Source organism: Salvia hispanica, chromosome 1 (genome assembly GCF_029641045.1).
Source record: "Salvia hispanica isolate PSC_SH4W2 chromosome 1, Shi_PSC_v1, whole genome shotgun sequence".
Lineage (NCBI taxonomy): Eukaryota > Viridiplantae > Streptophyta > Magnoliopsida > Lamiales > Lamiaceae > Salvia > Salvia hispanica.
In genome coordinates, this window is record NC_142692.1 from 51,570,528 (window position 1) to 51,592,020 (window position 21,493).

At 39.0% G+C, this 21,493-nt stretch overlaps 4 protein-coding genes across 9 annotated transcripts; 3 read left to right on the plus strand and 1 right to left on the minus strand.

The window, feature by feature from the left end:
- The first annotated feature begins 2,428 nt into the window (after window positions 1-2,428).
- LOC125220412 (2-isopropylmalate synthase A-like) lies at window positions 2,429-6,516 on the plus strand. The gene is made up of 12 exons (XM_048122586.2): window positions 2,429-3,036; window positions 3,182-3,395; window positions 3,461-3,541; window positions 3,885-3,977; window positions 4,053-4,139; window positions 4,836-4,936; window positions 5,333-5,366; window positions 5,453-5,527; window positions 5,598-5,681; window positions 5,757-5,891; window positions 5,988-6,121; window positions 6,193-6,516. Exons 1-12 carry the CDS (start codon window positions 2,429-2,431, stop codon window positions 6,308-6,310), a joined length of 1,764 nt encoding a protein of 587 aa, XP_047978543.1. The 3' UTR covers window positions 6,311-6,516.
- A 1,008-nt stretch (window positions 6,517-7,524) lies between these two features.
- On the plus strand, window positions 7,525-12,225 carry LOC125185666 (protein CYTOSOLIC ABA RECEPTOR KINASE 5). Of its 6 annotated transcripts, none has more exons than XM_048082234.2 (8): window positions 7,525-7,876; window positions 8,926-9,103; window positions 9,853-10,106; window positions 10,218-10,344; window positions 10,416-10,689; window positions 11,254-11,386; window positions 11,504-11,587; window positions 11,701-12,225. In XM_048082234.2, the coding sequence occupies exons 2-8, from the start codon at window positions 9,010-9,012 to the stop codon at window positions 11,818-11,820; spliced, it is 1,086 nt and encodes a 361-aa protein (XP_047938191.1). In that variant the 5' UTR covers window positions 7,525-7,876; window positions 8,926-9,009; the 3' UTR covers window positions 11,821-12,225. The 6 variants fall into 6 exon arrangements, with proteins under 6 accessions (XP_047938191.1, XP_047938190.1, XP_088920865.1 ...); XM_048082233.2 differs by having other exon boundaries at window positions 8,932-9,103; XM_089064739.1 differs by having other exon boundaries at window positions 7,525-7,815.
- A 1,131-nt stretch (window positions 12,226-13,356) lies between these two features.
- LOC125185668 (uncharacterized) lies at window positions 13,357-14,430 on the plus strand. Its single transcript, XM_048082238.2, has 2 exons — window positions 13,357-14,127; window positions 14,263-14,430. Exons 1-2 carry the CDS (start codon window positions 13,719-13,721, stop codon window positions 14,319-14,321), a joined length of 468 nt encoding a protein of 155 aa, XP_047938195.1. The 5' UTR covers window positions 13,357-13,718; the 3' UTR covers window positions 14,322-14,430.
- Window positions 14,431-14,621: 191 nt separating this feature from the next.
- Window positions 14,622-16,239, minus strand: LOC125185667 (chitinase-like protein 2). Its single transcript, XM_048082237.2, has 3 exons — window positions 15,758-16,239; window positions 15,293-15,452; window positions 14,622-15,219 (listed from the first exon to the last, which is right to left on the minus strand). The coding sequence occupies exons 1-3, from the start codon at window positions 16,134-16,136 to the stop codon at window positions 14,808-14,810; spliced, it is 951 nt and encodes a 316-aa protein (XP_047938194.1). The 5' UTR covers window positions 16,137-16,239; the 3' UTR covers window positions 14,622-14,807.
- Between the last annotated feature and the right edge of the window lie 5,254 nt (window positions 16,240-21,493).

The window sequence follows — 21,493 nt, forward strand, 5'->3', positions numbered from 1 at the left end:
AGGCACCCACCCCACCGTTATACTCGAGGCCGTCGCCGACTACCGGCTATGAATTTTGCATGCGTATTTCGGGGTCCCCGACTCGAACAACGACGTCAACATGCTAAACAATTCCGACCTCTTCAGCGAAGTTCTGAATTGAAAAGCGTCGGCCATCAACTTCATCGCTAACAATCGCCAGTATAAAATGGGGTATTATCTTGCCGACGGCATCTATCCGAAGTGGCCAACCTTCGTGAAGACGTTCAACAGGCCTGCGAACGAAAAGCAGTCTCTTTTTGCGCAGAAGAAAGAGGCTGCTCGCAAGGATGTGGAGAGAGCGTTCGGGGTTCTCCAAGCTCGATTCAACATTATCAAAGCCCTGGCTCGACAGTGGTTTATGGAGAATATGGTCGACATCATGTGTACGTGTATAATCTTGCACAACATGATTGTCGCCGACGAAGGACCTGAGGCGGGAAATTGGTTCGACCCTGAAACCCCGGGAAGCTCAACCGCAAGTAGTCCGCCTCGAAGGGGAGTGCATCCGTCTTTGCAAGAGCGGTTGTCCATTCGGGCAAGGACACGTGATTGTACCGCCCACGCCCAACTCCAAGAGGATCTAATGGAGCACATTTGGGCAAAATTTGGCAACCGTTAGATGATCGTCACTAGATAACTCCTTCTTCTGCTTCTTTGCCTCCATTTTTTTATTTGAATTTAAGTGTGCAATTTGTAATTTCTAGTTTTTTAAATTATGTCTTTTTTATTTTTTTAGGTATTTAAATTGTAATTTTATTTTATTTAATGAAGTGTGTTTTTATTAATTGAATTTGTTGGAAATAAAAATAAAAAATGAAATTGAATGAATAGTTAAGGGATGAGATGGTTAAGAGATGGAGGGATGCAGGTGATGTCTCTTAGTTAAGAGATGAGTTGAAAAGTACAGTGGGGCCTATAAATAGTGAAGAGATGAGACGATGAAGAGACAGATAAGAGACAGGGACGCGGGTGGTCTTACCTAACCTTTTGATGATTATGAACTCTATAAATTCTAACTTTTAATGCATACACATGATTAAGAGTTGTTAAACTGATCTGATGGATTTTTATCTATTCTTTTTTACAACTTTTTTTTTTCTTGGCAAGGTACTAACTTCTAAATTCCAATGCATATTAACATCAGCATCGAAGAGTCGTGATCATTTATATCAAGAGAATTTCATAAAAGATAAGTTTCTTAATAAAGAGGATATGTTCTATAAGGAAACGTCATCAGTGTTTGCTGTTTGCTACTTGACTAAATGTGTATTAGTGTTTATTGCGTGTGTTAATAATAAATTTATTATAATAATAATAATAATAATAATAATAATAATAATAATAATAATTATTATTATTATTATTATTAAATCCTCTCTCAAAAAATAAAATTCTATTCAGTACTCCGCAGTCATACTAAACTTTGTCATGCATGTAGGAATTTTTCTAACGCATTAATTTCATGTACGTTTATCAAATTATCTTCACATTAAAAATTGTCAATCCTAATTAGATAAAATAGGAACAGCAGGTCTATTTTAATTGCGTTCGATTTAATAAATAAAACAATAGTAGAATATAATAAGGGATAATTCAAGATGAATTTCATATAGGACTAAATTAGTTTGGAATTTTATGATATTATTTGGTTGATAAAATTATAAAAAAGATTAATATAGATTTAAGCTTATTTATTATCGTGAATCAATAAACAATTGGACAAAAATAAAGAAGCAAACAACACATGTAGCTTATTAATCTCATTAATCGAGAAGCAATCAACACCCATTAATTAACTACTATTACTACTACAAACCAATTAATCTCTATTAATCTAGAAATAATCGATCAAAATTAAGAAGTACTAGTAACCAACAGGCATTGATCATTAAAAATAACTGTATAACTTTTAATTACAAAAGATGCCATTTACATGTAACACAATATAGTAGAATAATCGAGTTTTATTCAAAAGAATACTTATTTTATTTATAAGAGAAATAATTTGTACGTAAGTATCAAAATAATTAATTTTAACACACTTTGATGTGAAAACTTAATAACTTTTTTGTCGAGAATGGTAATAAAAGGGAGGTCACTAAGTTTTGTCAAAATACAAATAGAAAGAGATAATTATTGAATCCACATCTAATCTGAGTCATTGACATAAATGTTTTAAAATTATAGCAATAATCCATTAATATCAAAATGAAACAGAAGTCTCATATAGTCCAATGAGTGCATCGTAATTTAGCAGTTAATCCGTGTTGCTCTGTAAACTAATGTGCAAGTTATAAGTATCGATAATTGAATTGATTAGTCATAATCCAAATTATGATTAATTAATACCCCTATAAAACCCCGCCCTTTCAAACTTTCCTTAATTAGAATCTGACTCTCCACATCAATGGCGTCTTCCCTTTGCATTTCCCGCCACCCAATCTCACCGCGCCTCTCCAACAACACAACCCTCCTCCGCTCCACCAATCTCAGAACCGCCGTTCGCTGCTCCCTCCCGCGCCCTGGCTACGTCCCTAATCACATCCCCGACCCTAGGTATGTCCGCGTCTTCGACACCACCCTCCGCGACGGCGAGCAGTCCCCCGGCGCCACCATGACCGCCGATGAGAAGCTCCACATCGCCCGCCAGCTGGCCCGCCAGCTCGCCCGTCTCGCCGTAGACGTAATCGAGGCCGGATTCCCTGCCTCCTCCGCCGCCGACTTCGACGCCGTCAGGATGATCGCCGCCGAGATCGGGAGCGCCGGCGCCGATCACGTCCCCGTCATCTGCGCCCTCGCGAGGTGCAACCAGAGGGACATCGAGAGGGCGTGGGAGGCCGTCAGGGTCGCGATGAAGCCGCGGATCCACACGTTCATTGCCACGAGTGAAATACACATGAAGTACAAGCTGAAGATGACGCCGCAGCAGGTCGTTGATAAGGCTAGGTCTATGGTGGCTTATGCCCGGAGCTTGGGCTGTCACGACGTCGAATTTAGTCCCGAGGACGCCGGAAGGTATGCCTGCCCGCCCTAATTTCATCGTTATTCATGGAGTGGAAAAAAAATTGTTCCGAAATCTAATATTTGGTCTATGGTTGTGAATTAACGCGACATTTTGCATCAATCTCATCTTCTCTCCCTCTCTAACCTTCTCTCACAGATCAGACAGAGAGTTCCTTTACATGATTTTAGGAGAAGCTATAAGAGCAGGAGCAACAACTATTAATATTCCTGATACAGTTGGCTATACATTGCCCACTGAATTTGGTCAACTGATTGCTGATATAAAATCCAACACTCCTGGAGTTGAAAATGTGATAATCTCAACACACTGTCAGAATGATCTTGGACTTTCTACTGCTAATACCTTAGCGGTATGCATTTATTTCCTTGCTGTGATTAATATGCATGGGTTTGTTGTGAGCATATCTGACTACAGGGGGCACACGCTGGTGCAAGGCAAGTAGAGGTTACCGTTAACGGCATTGGTGAAAGAGCTGGGAATGCCTCGTTAGAGGAGGTGAGCTTCTTCTCTCACTCTTCATTTTGGTGAGTCTCTTACATAGCACAGGATGTAATAATCAAATAAGCCTGACATAATATGGGGAGTGTTACTCTGCTTTTTTGCACATCGAATATGTGAGGTTTTTCTCCTTATGAAGACTGAATGAGATGCATTTGTGGAACTTCTGTCAGATAGTGATGACATTAAGTTGACTGGTTTTTGAATGATGAAAGAACAAATAAAAGTTGAGAGAGGAATGGAGAAGCATTTAGGCCTTTTTGCCTCATGATCCCTGCCCCCTGTGGATGCATTTATCATTGTCTTCTGAAAACTAACCAAAATATTCACTTCCCTGAAGGTTGTGATGGCCTTGAAATCACGCGGAGAGCAATTATTAGATGGTCTTTATACAGGGATCAACACACAACACCTTACTATGGCTAGTAAGATGGTATAATCATACTACCTTTTAGTAAATTAAACATTTTTTCCCTTTTCTATTACACTTCTAATATTGGAATTACAGGTTGAGGAATACAGTGGGCTGCGCATCCAGCCACACAAAGCAATTGTTGGAGCTAATGCATTTGCCCATCAAAGTGGCATCCATCAGGTTGGTGTTTGAAAACAATCTATGTCTGGGAACTTGGTTTTCTTTCATTGGCAGGGGAAGAATACAGGGTAATAACACACTCCTCTTTGTTTTTCACTTTGTTATACACATGTAGGAATGCCCCCTCACATGCATAAAAAGATCCAACTAGTTGCATCCATGGTTAGTATAAACAGTATGAGAACTATGTGCTTGTCAGTCCTAGTTTGCAGCTGTAAATTGTCCATCCTAGTTTTAAACATATTGTCTATATCAAAGTTTTCATCAGTCATTTGAGTAGTAACCTGAGATTATGATATGTGAATTATGTGGCCATTTGTGTTAGTTCTGAACTCATTTAATCTTTATCAAAGTTTTATAAGGACATAGCTATTTCGTCCTAGATAAGCTTTCTATGCATAAGGAACAAAGATCACAATGTATTCATTTTCAATATGTTCATTATATTTCCAGATAGATTACTACTGGTGAAGAAGAGGCCACGCTTTAACCTAGAGCAGTATAGTAGTATACTATTTTCTTGTTATTGTTTTTTAACATATTTTTTTGTGTTCCTTGGTGCAGATATAACTATGCTTTCTTGCAATCACGTTTCAGATGCTTTAAATGTTTAGTTGTACACATTTTGTGAAACTGGAATAGTGTGCTCTCTCATGTCCTTTTTATATCACATACATTGGTCTTTTGTTTTTTTAGGATGGAATGCTTAAACATAAAAATACATACGAAATTATATCTCCAGAAGAAATTGGACTTGTTCGCTCAAATGAATCTGGTATAGTGCTTGGGAAACTCAGGTATACTGGACGTACCATGTTAACACTACTTTAATGGTCTTTGATGCATTTTCCTTTTTCCTTCAGTTCATGCACGTTCAAAATTTGTGATTGGTTGAACTCTGTTTAGATAAAAGAATCTATAATGATCTTGTCAGTTCTAGATATTGAATTATTTATATGCTTCCATGGAGAGGAGGCTTAATGACACCATTGTCCATCTTCAACTACATAACATTTTCTAATTCATTTTTTGCCAATAATATTATGCGTAAAGTTGCTTCTTTTCTATATAATCTACTTTTTGGTTTGAGATTTTCCAAACATCATGCAATTACCTTTGCCTTCATGGGCCAAACTGTAGATCATTCTGTGCATGCAAGAACTTTATGTGTTTCTTTAACATTCTCTAAACAGTGGGCGCCATGCTCTGAAAGCAAAAATGTTGGAGGTAATCGAAAATGCAACCGATTTGGAAGTTTATAGTGATTTGTCCTCGATAATATTTCAACTTATCTATGATGAATGTGGTTGTAGCTTGGATATGATATTGATGGCAAGGAACTTGATGGTCTTTTCACACGCTTCAAAACAGTAGCACGAAATAAAAAGGTGATGTATGAATTTATCTCTTGTTACATTCGTATGGTCTGACGTTTTTTGAAATTCTTGATGTACGCAGGGTATCACAGATAATGACCTAATTGCTTTAGTTTCAGATGAAATCTTCCAATCACAGGTTGTTTGGAAACTCATAGACATACAGGTATACTACTTGCAACATCAAGGTAATGATTGGCCTTATTTATCTAGCGCTGGCCTGAATCTTCCTCGTGTACAGGTCACATGTGGCACCCTTAGCCTTTCAACTGCAACCATTAAACTCGCTAACGTGAATGGTGAAGAGCACATGGCTTGCTCAGTTGGGACCGGGCCAGTTGATGCAGCATATAAGGCGGTTGATCTCATTGTTAAGGTCTGAAAATGTTGCTTCACATATCTAACTCATATGCAGATATATAATATTAATTGTCATATTCCATTAACATAGTTCAGCTTGGGACTACGGCAGGTTCCTGTAGTGTTGGTGGAGTACTCCATGAATGCAGTTGCGGAAGGTATAGACGCTACAGCAACGACGAGGGTTTTAATTCGCAGAGACGATGCTGCTGCATCTAACGGGGTTGCTGCCAGCCGAGCTTTCAGGTGGGTCGTATATGCAGACTGCAACAAGTAAGCAAAACTAGAAACTGCACTTTGACGTTTGTTGACATCAGTGGAACGGGAGCAGCAATGGATATTGTCGTCTCTAGTGCTCGTGCCTACATCGGAGCACTCAACAAGATGCTTGGCTTCCAGGCTCCTGCTAAGTCAGAGACTACCAACCAACTCTAAGGCATTTCCTCTCCTGTGGCTGCTTTTAGTTTCTTCTATCGCGTTTCATCAGTCAATGCCTGGAAGCTGCAGCTGGCCACCGGAGATGAGCCGTGGCCTTGGAGTTGAGGGGATGATGTATGTTTCTGGTGTGCTTCCAGATACTGTAAAGTGTAAAGTGGAGTAATAAACTCTCTACTATAGTAAGTAATGCTATTATACTACTACCTCGGTCCCAATTAAGTTGGTATAAAACTTTTGGGCACGAAGATTAAGAAATTGTGTTGAAATAGATTAAATGAAAGTAAAATAAAAGAGAAAAGAGAAAAAAAAGCAGGGGAGAGAAAGAGAGAGTAAAGTAGATGATGAAATAAAATAGAAGTGATTGAATATTTGTTTTTAATCAAATGGGGAAATGACTCGACTTTGTTGGGAGTCCCAAAATACGACTCAGTTTAGTAAGAGTTATATTAGTAAGAGTTATATTTTCTCGGTTCTGATTGGCTGTTTTAATTGAGGATCTGCTGTACCTTTCAAAGGTGGAAATAAATGAAGCAACCAAACATTCCCTACTACATTAGAGAAAAGAAATCATTCAGTATTATCTAAATTGTTTTTAATAGATTCCGTTTTACTATGAATGGCTATCTGTATCATTTTGTTATAGTTTTACTCTTCAAATATTCGAAGAAGATGAGTTATTGGATTTAATAGAAACAAAATGAAATAAAGAGTAAAATTAGCACGATGGATGAAAACTTTTTCACTGTCCCCAATATTACTCAATTTTGTTATTTCCAATTCATAGCCTAAAAATCAAATACTGTCTATGTTCTAAGTACTTCTACCGCATGTCATTTTGAACCATCCCAAACTACTTGTTCTACTTTATTTTTTTATAAACACTTTATTTTTTCTTTTCTTTTATTCTTTCTCTATTAATTTTTTAAAACATGTAGTAGTACTTTTAAGAGAAACGGTGTCAAATATTTTGAGACATATGTAGCAAAATGTAAATTCGGATAACATAGGCGCCTTTTAAAAGAACAATAATAACGTTCACTTGGCTTAGAAGTTTAGAACAATTAAAAAACAAAATAATTTTATACATAACTGGTTTGCTGAATCATTGAACTTTGATTTTGTATTTTCCTCTTTTTATAAAAAGTACAATTGCCAGGTATTTTCCCCCAAATAAAAAAATGATTGAGAATATATGATAGTATTGAGTTTAGAAGGAGGAAAAGATGTGTTTGATTGGTAGCGAAACGAAACCAACAAATCAAGTGCCTTTTTCTCCAATCCACTCTACGCCACCGCCCTCTCTCAGCTCAGAATATCTCTTTCTCTCACACACATAAAAACACACACTTGATTGATTCGTTGGTTCAATTGCTTTGCTTGGCTGTCCGCTCACCTGTCTTCCCACCCCCAATTTCTTTCTTTTTAAATCCATTTTAAACCTAATTCAGCTTGGGTATTAGTAGTAATTTATTCAGAGTCGCGCACAACGCAGAGAATTAAAGGTGAGGGGGCAGTCAGGAAATACTAGTACAATTACAATTTAAAAGCGCCCCATGAATTTCGGTTGGTTTTTTTCTCTCTTTAATGCCTTTCATTTTCTTCAATTTCTGATTTTGAATCGCATTTATATGTATCATTGCTTCCGCCTCTCCCCCGTTTTTGAGGTCTCATTTTCGCCTTCTTCTCTTTCTTGGTTCATCGCTTCTCGTTCAACTGTCATACTGTTGCAACGGCGATGGACAATCCGCGTGGTCTGGTAATTGGAGTCTTGATGAATTTAATAAGGCTCTGTGTGGTTGGGTTTTGTCTCCGATTGATTTTCTACGTCTTGGGATGTGGGCGACTTCTGATTCTTATAAATAACTTTTCTGCCACTGCGCTGTCTCTCAATCTCTCATCATTTTGCCTATCCTTTTTTCTTCTACCTAAATCACCTGGCATCGGAATATTTGTCTCATCCTTTCAACTACCTACTTTTGCGTGGTCGTTTTTTTGGGGAATTTTAGGGCACTGTGTTGTGATGGTGATTGTTTGCCTTGGGATGTAACGCCTTTGTCGTATATCTATAATTATCACTGTCTTGGTTAGATGTTGTGTTTGGAGGCATGTGTCCTCCCTCTAGGGGAAACAGAATGTGCTGTGACGTGACCAAAATCTTGATTTTTGTATCGATGTATAGAATTGGGAAGAATTATCTACCTCTGTGGCTTGTGCTTGTGTTTTGCCAAGTTCCTAGATACAAGAATGCATTCCTGTTAAATTAATGTGAGAGTGAAATGAAACTTTGATGCACCATATGATAGTTAATGGAAGCTTTCTTTTGCCAATAAGAATTTCTGGGACATGTCTATAAGTTAATGGAAGCTTTCTTTTGCTAAATAGCAGCTCTTTTGTCATAGAAACACTAGTATAAGATTGCTATCTGCAAAGTTTTTTGTGTGCTTGGAAGTTGGAATACTTTGAATAAGTTGGTGATGGTCTTAATTTCTAATTGAAGCAATATGTAGTCCAATGGATGAAGTTTTTTGATAATATGATATGCATAATGTAGTCGGACTGTGTGTCTATTTGCACACCATATGCTATACTTTCAAGTTGACTGATGATGTTAGGCGCAGGCACCTCCTCCCGGTCACTTTGTACGCTTGGAGAATAAGAGTGCTGAAGATAATCTTTATTTGAGTAAGAGAACAAGGATGCGTAGGTGGTTGTGCTGCACCTGTCAAGTAGAGGAGTCCTATCAACCTGACGAAAATGAGCACCTCAAGAGCCCGAGGGATAATGGTGATGGTATGTTTTTTTATTACAGAATTAAGGTTATATGCTATTATTATGGAATATTTTTCATTATTATAGAAAAGGATAAAAATCCACCTACTTGCATGTTCTACTTTATGCTTTCTCAACTTAATTGAGAGAGAGAGAGTTAGCTGTGATTTCTAGTTCTGTTAAATTGGTAAATACTTTTCTCTGCATGCTTTGGTTACAGCAAATATCGCACATCTTTCCTTCAAAACTATTTAGTGTCCTAGCAGTTACTATGGAGAATAGATCAGACTTCTTAAGTGTGTATGAGCACATTTGTCTTAAAGTTCAGCTCGATAAAAGTGGAGACCTATTAACTAGTTCTAAGAGTATTCTCTGAAGTTTGTAAATCTGGTAATTTTTCTTTGTTGTTGTTGATCTCACATCCTTTGGTAAGTTCATTTTTAGTATGTTGGTCTCGGTCTTTTATGATGTGAGCCCATGTTGTTCACGCGATCAGCAGAAAATAGCTCTGGCAGAATCACAATTCTACCATTGGGTGAAAGCAACAGTTTAAGTTGGAAACATTCAGATAGATAAATCTGTGAATTTTGTCTCCCAATGTAATATTCCTTCTCTGCTGTTGGACTTTATGACATCTGCTTTCTGCCCACAATTAAATAAAATCTAAATGTATCAGAGTTGTCTTTGGCTCCATGATTCTTCATTGAGATTCATTGCATAGTTTCATCATCTTCTATCTGCCCCTCATCTGTTTTTGTGTACACTACTAGGGTATCAAAGAGGCTCAAAGGTATCTGCTCCGGTGAAACCTGAAGTTCAGAAGGCAGTACCTCCTATTGAGGTACCTTCTCTCTCCCTCGAGGAACTGAAGGAGAAAACAGACAATTTTGGATCAAAGTCACTTATTGGTGAAGGATCATATGGGAGAGTTTACTTCGCACAATTGACCGATGGGAAAGAGGTTGCTGTCAAGAAGCTTGATGTCTCTTCTGAGCCTGATTCAAATGTCGAGTTCTTGACTCAGGTATACTGCATTTGTTAGTTTGACACGGAGCTTTATGGTTCCCTGAAATATGCAGTTTTATATTTCCATTATGGATATTGATCAGTCTGGACATGATTGATTTCGGCTTAGGTTTCGATGGTATCAAGATTGAAGCATGATAATCTTGTTGAATTGCTTGGCTACTGTGTCGATGGGAATATCCGTGTCTTAGCTTATGAATTTGCCACCATGGGATCTCTTCACGACATTCTCCATGGTATGTGATAACTTGCTCTTGATTAATTCTTTCACTTACTAGCTATAGGAACTAAATCCTTTTTGATACAGGAAGGAAAGGAGTGCAAGGGGCACAACCTGGTCCTACACTTGACTGGATGCAACGGGTTAGAATTGCTGTTGATGCAGCCAGGGGTTTGGAGTATTTGCATGAGAAGGTTCAGCCATCAGTTATTCATAGAGATATCAGATCCAGCAATGTACTTCTTTTTGAAGACTACAAGGCAAAGGTTGCTGACTTTAACCTTTCAAATCAAGCTCCTGACATGGCTGCCCGGCTTCATTCAACTCGAGTTCTGGGAACCTTTGGTTATCATGCTCCAGAGTAATGATCATATCTTTCTCCATTCGACAATCCCCCTTCTTTATGAATGTTTATGTAGAAGATGTGATTAATATTGATTGATCTTGGTTCCTGATAGGTAGCAAAATAAATTCATGATACTGAGTCAATTTACTAAAACACAAGTTTTACTGTCTAGACTGCACAAGAGAAGAAAATATTTATAATGGAATCTGAATCTCTGGTTGTGCCACAATTTTTAAGATTGTGTGGGATGCCAATTTTGCTGAATTTGGTGAATGATTTTTTATGACTTGGGACAGTTTGGAGTATTGAAATTGGTTCAGAACTGTGGGGGGCTTAAAAGCATTTTTGTGCATTAGGGCCTCCATGTTTTATTGGCTAGGAGGAAGGACATGTTTTGCATGTATTGATTTTTAACGTTGGCTCTCTAAATAACCTCTACAAATTGGTTTGGTTGATTATTGATATTTTCATTGTTTTGCTAAAGTAGGATTCAGTAACTTGTTCTCTCTGCTTAGTTGGCAGTGTATTGATTTTGAATAACTCTGATGATATTCACTTGAATTTTCTTTCTGACTACAGGTATGCAATGACCGGACAGCTGACACAGAAAAGCGATGTTTATAGCTTTGGGGTTGTTCTGCTTGAGCTTCTGACTGGAAGGAAGCCTGTTGATCATACCATGCCTCGTGGACAGCAGAGTCTTGTTACTTGGGTGAGACTTTTACTATGTGTATTCTCGTAAATTTCTGATTTTTGTATTTGTTTTTAGGATTCCCCCTGTAGTCTGCATTTCCGGATGAATCATGAAATATCCATATTTTTCTTTCAGGCCACACCAAGATTGAGTGAGGACAAAGTAAAACAATGTGTTGACCCAAAGCTCAAGGACTATCCACCAAAAGGGGTAGCCAAGGTCTCTCTCTCTCTCTCTCTCTCTCTCTCTCTATGTGTGTGTGTGTGTGTGTGTGTGTGTAAACTGAAACTAATAAGTAAGCTATGTATGCTGCGATATTTTTTGTCCTCCAGTTGGCAGCTGTTGCAGCATTGTGTGTTCAGTACGAAGCAGAGTTCCGCCCGAATATGAGCATTGTTGTGAAGGCTCTGCAGCCTCTTCTGAAGTCAACTGTCCCTGCTCCTGAGACTTGAGAGTTGCATCATTGTTTGGTTCGATTATGACATACATGAGGTGCAGCCTCAGCGTTTTTTCCTCTGGGTTTGAGACGTATTTGGGTTACTATCGTGATTCGATTTCTTTTGTTGGTAGTGATTTATCACTGGGTTATGGGATTGCAAGGCAAAAGAATTACGCTATAAACTTGGAACACCCATATTTCCATTTTATCTTTTGAAATTGTTTGGATTGATTGTGAATGTGGTAGTGCCCGTCTGTCTTGTCTTTGTGCCAAGGTTTGTAAGCATTGCAGTTTAGCTTTGATTGGACACGCAGAAGCTTCTAACTTTTGAGTCTATTTGTGAGTATTTCTTTTCATTGACACTAAAATGATCTTGCTAAATTCTTTACTTTTAAGGGGGTTGATTCGGTTTGCTTCATTCAAATCTTCCTTTCAAAGTGAAGCACCTTCTTTTATGTATTTCAAGCTTTAATGATTAGAAGTAGTTATAATGAGTTCCCCACACCTCCATCTACTACACATCCATAGAAATTAAAAAAATGTGGAAACGTGTTTTAAAAATAGAAATGGAAAAATATTACTACTATAAAAAAAATTCATTGACGCCTTGTCATGCTTGGAAAGATTGATATATCATATATGTATTTATGACCAAGATGGATTTCTTTTGTTTTTTCGATTTTATCCTTCATGGGTATATTTGAGCAGAACTTTTGTTTCTCACTTATATGTTCCAGATAGTGTCAAAATGAAATTCTCTGCTTATTTCACTTATGGTGGCTCAAGTTTTCAATTAATTTCTTCATATTAGTTTCTTATGTTTTAGTAGTACAATTTTTAAATTATTAGTACATATAAGTATTAGTTAGAAACGCGTCCAAATTAACATATTTAAAACTAAAAGAAAATCCCAAATCACGCACGGAAAAAATATGTCACGTACTGTCGGAATTTTAAAGCATGCTACAAAGCAAAACATTAGAAGTAGGGGTATTAAATATAACCAAAAGCATACAATCTCTCACTTGATCAAAAATTACCATTCATGGCTCGAAATTTTCCCATATTTCTAACAATTGTTAAGTTATAAATTATTGTAATCTTCTGAGATAGAATTATATCAACCAATATTAAAGGAACGTGAACACCAAGGCAGCAAGGCTAGAATGAAATGAAGCAATGGATACTTGCAAGGTCTTTGGACTATAAAATGGTTTACTCTTTGAGATTATATTTTTTTATGGGTTGTGTTTCTCATTTGTTATTGGTAAGCAAGATCAAGTTAGATTTAATATTAGTAATTGATATAAATGTATTATTGAATATAAGCAGTGTACCCAGAGTTTAATACTACTATAATTATGTATGAATAGTTGAAGGCAACATTGTGCATATTGTTTAAATGTGTTGTCAAAGACCACGAGGGCAAAGAGAACTACACCAACAATCCAAATGAATAGTTTGTTGATACGGGTTTACATGTCATGTGTTTTGGTAGAGAGTTTCTATTACTTACAAGTCTCTTGGATGTAAAAACTACTTATAGGAGACCAAATCTCTTCCGATGTGATTGGGTAATGCGTTTCTTCAATTTTCATCAAAAAATATTCTCACCCTTTACCGTTCTAGACATCCAACGAAACTAAACTTGGTGACGGGTTTACTTCTGGTAAACCATTTATGAGTTGAGAAAAGTTATGTCGACCAAGCATTTAAAAATTTGAAAAATGAAGTTGGGATTGAATAAGGATATATTTAGATGGAGAGAGAAGAAAAATGGAAGCGAAATAGAAAATGTGAAAGGAAAATGAAAAAAGTAAAAAAAGAAAGTGGAGTGACTCAATCTATAAATATGTGAGAGACGGCTGCAATTCATATCATTGATCATTCCATTTCATTTGAATTGTGTATATGCGTGTGATGGCGACTGCGAAATCGTCCCGTTTCGCGAGCAGCAACAACCGTCAGTCCGGCCCCGGCGTGGGAAGCTCCATCGCGGCGGCATTGCTCATCTCCCCCAAGAAGCCTGAATCAACTCAAGGAGGAATGCGATTCCTCAACATCGAGGTGCTCGACGACACCGCCCTCATCGACACCTCCATCTTCTCCAAGAAAACTACTCGCCCTCGCAAGGATTGGAAAATCAAGAACATCAAGAAAGCCTCTTCCTACTCCTATTCCAGGGCGGAGATGCTCTCTCTCAATCTCCACCACCCTCACTCTAACAAGTGGTCCCAGATTTACCACGCCCTCCCCGCCTCCGTCGCCGCCGAGTACGACCAGCTCCTCGCCTTCTCTCCTCGCCCCATCTTCTCCAACGGTATCATCATTATATTAACACTTGCTTTCTTTCTTTTTTTTTTGGTTAATTTGTTTATATATTGAGTTTATCATTGTCTTGCATTACTGCTATGATTAATTGTGATTTTGATTTATAATTTTTGTACGTTTGCAGATGGTGGTGTGACTGCAATCGGGAAAAGAAGAAGCCCTCTCAAGATCTCTGTGCATTGAATTTTTTAGCTTCTTTGAAATTGCATGTTATCATTGTTTTCAAATTTAGACCATTATGACTACTGTTGACTATCAGTCGCCTATATGCAAGTAATACATTTCTGTTCCACATTGCAAGTTTCCCTTGTGTTTCAATGTTATTATTCCGCATTTTTGAGGATAGGAAAAAGATACCAAGAATTCACCATTTAAAATCTTTAAAATAGACACTAGAAAGGAACAACACCAACTCACATATTGCCATTCCCTAATCCAATAATCAAACTGGTTGTATACTTTGTATCAAGGTGAGATGTGATGTGGCTTAACATGAATCATCTTTGAGAAAAGAATCCAGAGAGCACATGGTGTACATTACAATTCTTCATTTCATAGCTGCTAACTACATAGTATAAAACAGCTCAATTTTGACAAAATCTGCACAATCACACAACCATAGCTAGGGGGCCTCATGCACCCCCTCTTATTCCATCAAATGTATACTGTTCAAGAAGACGATGATTTTGAGGCGACGGTGAAGGGTTCCTGCTCAGCGCACGTGAGCAGCTCGTGAGGCCCGGCCTTCTCCCGGCCAATGCCCATTAGGTCAAGATAGTGCTGGTAGTGAGAGATGATGGTGTTCATCTGATCAACATCACCCTGCCCACAGACACTATCCCCATAGAGAACATTCATGGTGGTTCCAAAGCCAGGGATGCGTTTGGCCAAAGTGTCGTTCTTGGTGGGCTTCCACGTCCCCACAAAGGCATCATGAGCAGAGGGAAGGCCCTTCTTGGGAGGGGTCATCCACCTCCAGATAGCGGCTTGGAAGGCAAGAGTGGCGTTCTGCTCAATGTATTCAGGATGGTTGAGCAAGTCTTGCTTGAGGGCTTCACCAGCCGCCCCATAGTTGTAGTTCCTGGTACAACACACAGAATTCAAAGGCTGTTTGATGACATATATATAAGCGTTGAAGAGTGTATATATTCTACCAGTAGAGAGGTATGGCACCACGGCCATAGTATTGGGCACCCGGGGAGCAGGGGTAGTCGTATTTGAAGTAGTCGTCGCAGTAGTCTTTGTCGGGACTCATCTCCTTGTTGTAGCACAGCCCCCACGCCTCCGGTCCTCCGGTGGCTACCCCATAACCACCTGCATTGTTGTATTTCTCTAGTATCAATCAATACCTTTATAACATCAATGTCACAAGTTTATTTGATGATAGATCGATTATTGCAGATGCTATGCCTAGTTCGAATTCAACACTTCCAGAATTAAATATGTATAGCTTCAAAGTTCAAACATTCATCCCGCGCAAATTCAATTTATACACAATTGATTTAATTGCTGGTAGATCTAGGCACAAAATCAATGTTTCGATCGAAATCGGATTAGGCAGATGAGATGTGAGCATCAATTTGATAAATTGAAAAGAGAATTGGGGAAATGCAGCTTACATGAGGTTTTGGCGCCGACGTGGCCGAGGAAAGCGGCGACCTCCTTGGCCTGCGTCTCAGAGCCGCCGGTGGTGCCGAAGCCGTGCGGCTGGTAGAGGGCGGCGGAGGTGATGAAGGACTTGTAGTCCCAAAATCCGACGGCGTGAGCGACGGGGGTATTCCTCTTGGCGAAGAGATCCTCGAACTGATAGGTCTGGAAGAAATCGGAGATGGTTTGATTGCAGCAGTATTTGGAAAGGCCTTTACACTCCCACCCTTGATCGCACACCTTCTGCCCCTTGACCGTTTTCACGATTATCTGCTTCGACGATTCCGCCTCTGCCGCCCAAAAACCTGCCGCTGCCGTCAGAGCTAGGATTGTGATCGCGATACCCGCCATTGTTGTTGTGGAGAGAAGAGAGAGATATGAAAAGGTAGGTGTGAGGTGTGGGTGTTTAATAGAATGAGAGAGAAGAGAAAATTAGGGAGAGAAAGTGAAGCTCCAACTGCCATCTCTGCTCTGGAGAATCAATTTCTTTGCAAGCAAGGTTGAGCTGACGGCGATCACTCATCTCATTACTTTTTTCAATATTTTTTTTACTTTTATTCCTTAATATTTCGTTTAATTTTCCAGATAGATAATTATGTTGTAAATAATTATAATCACTCTCTCCAGTTAGAAAATAATTTCATAATTTAATTATAGATGGATTATATGTGATAGTTAGTCATGCCAATTGAATGATACATTATATAATTACATAGTATCCCCCTTCGATCAGTGAATAAGAGTCTCATTTATTTTTGGCACACAATTTAAAAAATATTAAGAAAAGTAGTTAGGAAAAAATTTATTAGAATATGAGCTCCATTTGTTTATACTGCCAGTTTTTAATGATATGTGAGTGGAATGAGTTAGTGAAATGTAAAGTCTCCTTACCATCTGTAGTACCCCTCCGTCCACAAATGGAGTCTCATTTCTATCCGGCACGGGTTTTAAAAAATATTAAGAAAAGTGAGTGGAAGAAAGTTAGTGGAATGAGGGTTCCACTTGTATATATTAGTTTTTAAATGATATGTTAGTAGAATGAGTTAGTGGAATGTGGGGTCTCTTTACCATTTATGGTAATTATGAACCGGGACTCCTATTAGTGGACAGGGGGAGTAATAATGAACTGACACTCATGTTCGTAGACGGACCAAAATAGTAAAAGTGGATTCTTATTCGCTCGTGGGCGGAGGGAGTATTATTAATTGATACTCCCTTCGTCCGTCATTAGAAGTCCTAGTCACTTTTGCGTACTCATTTCATAAAAATAATTATAAATAATTAAAGTGGAGAAATGGTAAAGTAAGAGATAGAATAATGTTGAGACTCGTAACGGTAAATGAGTAAAGTAAGTGATAGAATAATATTGAGACTCGGCACACGGAGAGAGTAAATGGCAAAAGCGTTGTTAACATAATGATTTTAATTTTTTTCTTTTTACGGAACTTCCTTTAATCACAAGTATCAGAATCTTCAATGGTGCCGATCAATTTTTTTGAGGAACATGCGGAATACACAAAAATTGGAAAAAATGATTTAATTTTTGGTGAGATGTGAGTCATGTGAGCAAGCGTAATAGAAGAGCGTGATGATGTTGTAGCGAAGCAATCCAATGGAAGGTAGACGCGGGCCCACTCCCCTCTTTTTCCTTTTTCCACTTTTCTTTTATGTATGTATTTAAAATAATTATGTTTAGTTTTCAAAAATTATATCCCATAATTAAATTGTATCTTATATTCAATTCATGAAATTAATATTCCCTTCGTCCCAACTAAATTAAGACATAATTTTTATGCACGAAATTATGTTAAAAAGTAGGAGAGAAGAATAAGTAGAAAAGATAGAGAGAATAAAGTAAATAGTTGAATAAAGTAATAGTAATTGGATGTTTTGTTGTTTTTTTTTAAAATAAAATGACACAGCTTAGTTGGGACATCCAAAAAAAGGAATAAGACTGAACTGAGTTGAGACCGAAGGAGAACCACAATTTAATCTTATAATCAGTTATCAATTCCTATAACTCATTCTTAGATTATAAAATATCTTGGTATTGGTACTATTTTATCTAAGAAATCAAATATTATACCTTAGATGTTTTCTCAAACTTGTGAGGAATTTTTCAGATACTATTAACTTTTATCCCCACAAGACACTCATAAAACAATTTATCGCACACGATTTCATTTCAAATAAAATACGAAATATATATATTAAAATATCCGTGTAACAGGTAGCATATCCAAATCGTTACCTACATTGACACAAATTTTGCTTGTACAAGTGCTTCTCTACACACAAAAAAAAAACAAATTATTATGTTCATTTAAATAAAATTTGTTATTTTATTAATAGTAAACAACAACCAAATGTCACTACCACATCATCGACGAACATGTATTAGAAAAAAGTTGTCCACGGAGACAACACACGGAGACAACACAGTTGATTTTAAAGGGGCAGAATTGCAAGAATGTATTAGAAAAATTTTTGGAGTACATGGCATTAGAGACATAATCCACCTTTTATGGACTTAAAACCACCAAAATCTAGGACCTAAGAGCATCCGCAACGCTGCGGTGCTCGTCCGTCCGTGCCGCTGAGCACGGTGCCGTCCGTCCGCCGATGATGCTCGTTCGGCCGTGCCAGCGGCACGGCGCTGCTCTTAACTAAGAGCACGTCCGTGCCGCTGAGCAGCACACGTGGCGACGCCTCATTCGCCAACGGCACAGCCGTTGGCTTATTTAATTTTTTTTTAAATGCAAAATTAATTGAAAAAAATGTTTTTAAATAAAAAAAAAATATTTTCCCACTTCCCAAAAAAAAATATCCGTTTTCTTCTCACTTTTAATTTATTTTTCAATTTTTTTCCAACAAAATTCACATTTTCATCTATAAATACCCCCACTTCAACACAAAAAAATCACATTCTCATCTATTCTATCATCATCTACATTCTCTCATCTTTTTTCCTCATACTCTCTCATCTAAATTCCCACCACACTACACAATGTCCGGCTCCGGCGATCACCCCTCCGGCAATCGCAGTTGGAACCACGATTGGTTCGACTCTGAGGCCGGATTTAGTCCGGAAACGCAATTTACGGCCCCTCCTCAAACCCAAGGTTTGCAAGCTCCGGGTGGCTACCGTCCTTACCCAGTGCACGACCTAAACGCCTCCGGGTTCGGGTGGACACCCGAACCCGGATCGGGAGGGAGCAGCAGCTCTACTCCTACTCCTACTTCTGTTCCTACTCCTACTGTTCGTGGCACCCGCACCCCATACACTCCGGGTGAGATGATGGCGATGTTCAAAGCCTACTTGGCAGTCTCCGAAGATTCGGACGTCGGCACGAACCAAACCGGGGATACGTATTGGTGGCGCATCACTCGCCACTACAATGAAACCCGGCCGGGGGGAACCATCTATCGCAATGATAGTATGGTGCGCAATTGCCTCTTCAGATGCAACGAGGCAATTAGTAAGTTCCAGGGGTATTACCTCCAGGAAGAGCGGTCGGCGGGGAGCGGCACGAGTGAGCTCGACATCATCACTGCCGTCTTGGCGACCTACCAACGCATGGAGTTCAAAGCGTTCAAGTACCTCGATTGTTGGCAGGAGGGGCGCCTACATCCGAAGTATAGGGGCGGCATAGTAACATCCTCCTCCAGCTCCTCTAGCAAACGGTTGAGGTCGGTAACCCTATCCGACGGTGCCTCCGATGATGTGGCTACCCAGCTTGCTGGAACTAACTTGGGTAGCCCCGACGCTGGCCCGAGCAGTTCCCGCCGACCGCAAGGAAGGAAGAAGGCGATGACCATCCGCCGTCGCGCCCCGACTCCAGCCGCCCCCGCCCCCGCTCCGGCTCCCTTTGTGCCTCCTCCACCCCCGAACAATACGTTGTGGACCCTCTTGGGTCAACTCTATTTGAACGATACGTCTAAGATGACTCCGGAGCAACTTGCAACACATGAGCAAATGATCCAGGGTCTCAAGAGGCAATTGGGGTTAGAGGACTAGTCTTCCACGTGTGTGATTTTTATTTTCTAGGATTTTAATTATGTATTTCTATTTTTTAGTATTTTAATTATGTAATTTTTATTTTTTAGGATTTTAATTATGTAATTTTTATTTTTTAGGATTTTAATTATGTAATTTCTATTTTTTAATGTATTTTTATAATGAAGAAATGTTTTTAATAATTGGAATATTTAAATTGAATAATAGAATGGTGGGACCCTTGAGTTTGTCCTTAGCTAAGAGCACAGATGTGGGTGTTGTGCTCTTAGCTAAGGATAAGGAGTAAAAGTGGGTCAGGGCCCACTTTCGTGCTCTTAGCTAAGAGCACGGATGGGGATGCTCTAAAAATATGTAAATTCCATGTTAATCAGTAACTGAAGACAAAATAGACAAAGAAATAAGTTCGTAACGTAAACAATAATCGACCCACAATTATAATTTCCAAATGATGTTTTAATACCGACCAATATCTCATCTTTTAAGACGGGAAATAGTTAGTTAGTACTCCATTATACTAATAAGTTGGTAGTTGACATTACTATTCCTGCGTTCTTTGGTTGATACTTAGAGCATCCGTAGCGGTGCCTTGTCCGTCCGTACTAGCGGCACGACACTACTCTTAAATAAGAGCATGTCTGTGCTGTTAAGCAGCCTTACGTGGCGCCGTTTGATTGGCCAACGACATAGCCGTTGACAAATTTGATTTTTTCTTTTTAAAAAAAAAAACTCAAAATTAATATTAAAAATAAAAAAAAAATATTTTTGGATTCACAAAAAATAGAGCCGTTTATGGATGTTTTTTTAGAATTTTTTGATTTTTTTAGTCCCAAAATCATCTATAAATACACACATTCATCATCCATTTTTCACATCAAATTATCTCTCATTCAAAAAATTTCATACTAATCATCTACATCTTCCTATCTCACTCAAACCGTCTCTAAAAAATTCAAAAATGAATTTCACCAATCTCATTGCGGAAGCGGAGCGCGAAGAACAAGAATACCAGGAACAATATCGTGCCGCCTACGAAGCCTATGTTGCCGCCGATACCCCCGCCCCTCCTCCTCGACCAAGTAGATCAACTCGCCGCCGCTACATCCATCGTGATCAGGAGGGAGCCAACGAAAGATTCGTTGCCGACTATTTTTCCAACCAGCCGCGGTTTCCAAAAGATTACTTTCGGCGCCGTTTTCGCATATCAAAATGGTTGTTTATGCGTATTGTCAACACATTGTCCGCCCGCGTTGAATACTTTCAATCAGGTGTAGACGCAACTGGTCGGCAAAGTCTCTCAGCGTTGCAAAAGTGTACTTGTGCCATCTGACAACTTGCTACTGGGCAAACGGCTGACCTCTTCGACGAGTATTTGCATGTGGGTGAGTCAACTGGAATCCTATGCCTCAAAATTTTTTGCGACAGCATTCGTTCTGCTTTAGTCGAGGAATTCCTTCGGACACCCACCACCGAAGATTGTCAACGATTGCTTCATCTTCACGAAACAGTCCATGGTTTTCACGGTATGCTAGGCAGCATTGACTGCATGCATTGGAAGTGGAAGAATTGTCCGACTGCTTGGAGGGGGCAATACTTAAGCGGCCACAAAGGCGGCGGCCCAACGCTTATCCTTGAAGCGGTCGCCGACTACCACCTATGGATTTGGCATGCATATTTCGGTGTTGCCGGATCC

Bases quoted from the DNA above. Each gene is read 5' to 3' on its own strand.
- LOC125185667 (XM_048082237.2), bottom strand. From the start codon at position 16,136: ATGGCGGGTATCGCGATCACAATCCTAGCTCTGACGGCAGCGGCAGGT. The intron at 15,453-15,757 runs GTAAGCTGCATT...ACAACAATGCAG, and splicing joins CGTCGGCGCCAAAACCTCAT to GTGGTTATGGGGTAGCCACC. The intron at 15,220-15,292 runs GTAGAATATATA...GTGTTGTACCAG, and splicing joins GGTGCCATACCTCTCTACTG to GAACTACAACTATGGGGCGG.
- LOC125185666 (XM_089064733.1), top strand. From the start codon at position 8,049: ATGGACAATCCGCGTGGTCTG. The intron at 10,690-11,253 runs GTAATGATCATA...TTCTGACTACAG, and splicing joins TTTGGTTATCATGCTCCAGA to GTATGCAATGACCGGACAGC. The intron at 11,588-11,700 runs GTCTCTCTCTCT...TTTGTCCTCCAG, and splicing joins CACCAAAAGGGGTAGCCAAG to TTGGCAGCTGTTGCAGCATT.
- LOC125220412 (XM_048122586.2), top strand. From the start codon at position 2,429: ATGGCGTCTTCCCTTTGCATTTCCCGCCACCCAATCTCACCGCGCCTC. The intron at 4,140-4,835 runs GTTGGTGTTTGA...TTGTTTTTTTAG, and splicing joins ATCAAAGTGGCATCCATCAG to GATGGAATGCTTAAACATAA. The intron at 5,892-5,987 runs GTCTGAAAATGT...GGACTACGGCAG, and splicing joins CGGTTGATCTCATTGTTAAG to GTTCCTGTAGTGTTGGTGGA.
- LOC125185668 (XM_048082238.2), top strand. From the start codon at position 13,719: ATGCGTGTGATGGCGACTGCGAAATCGTCCCGTTTCGCGAGCAGCAAC. The intron at 14,128-14,262 runs GTATCATCATTA...GTACGTTTGCAG, and splicing joins TCGCCCCATCTTCTCCAACG to ATGGTGGTGTGACTGCAATC.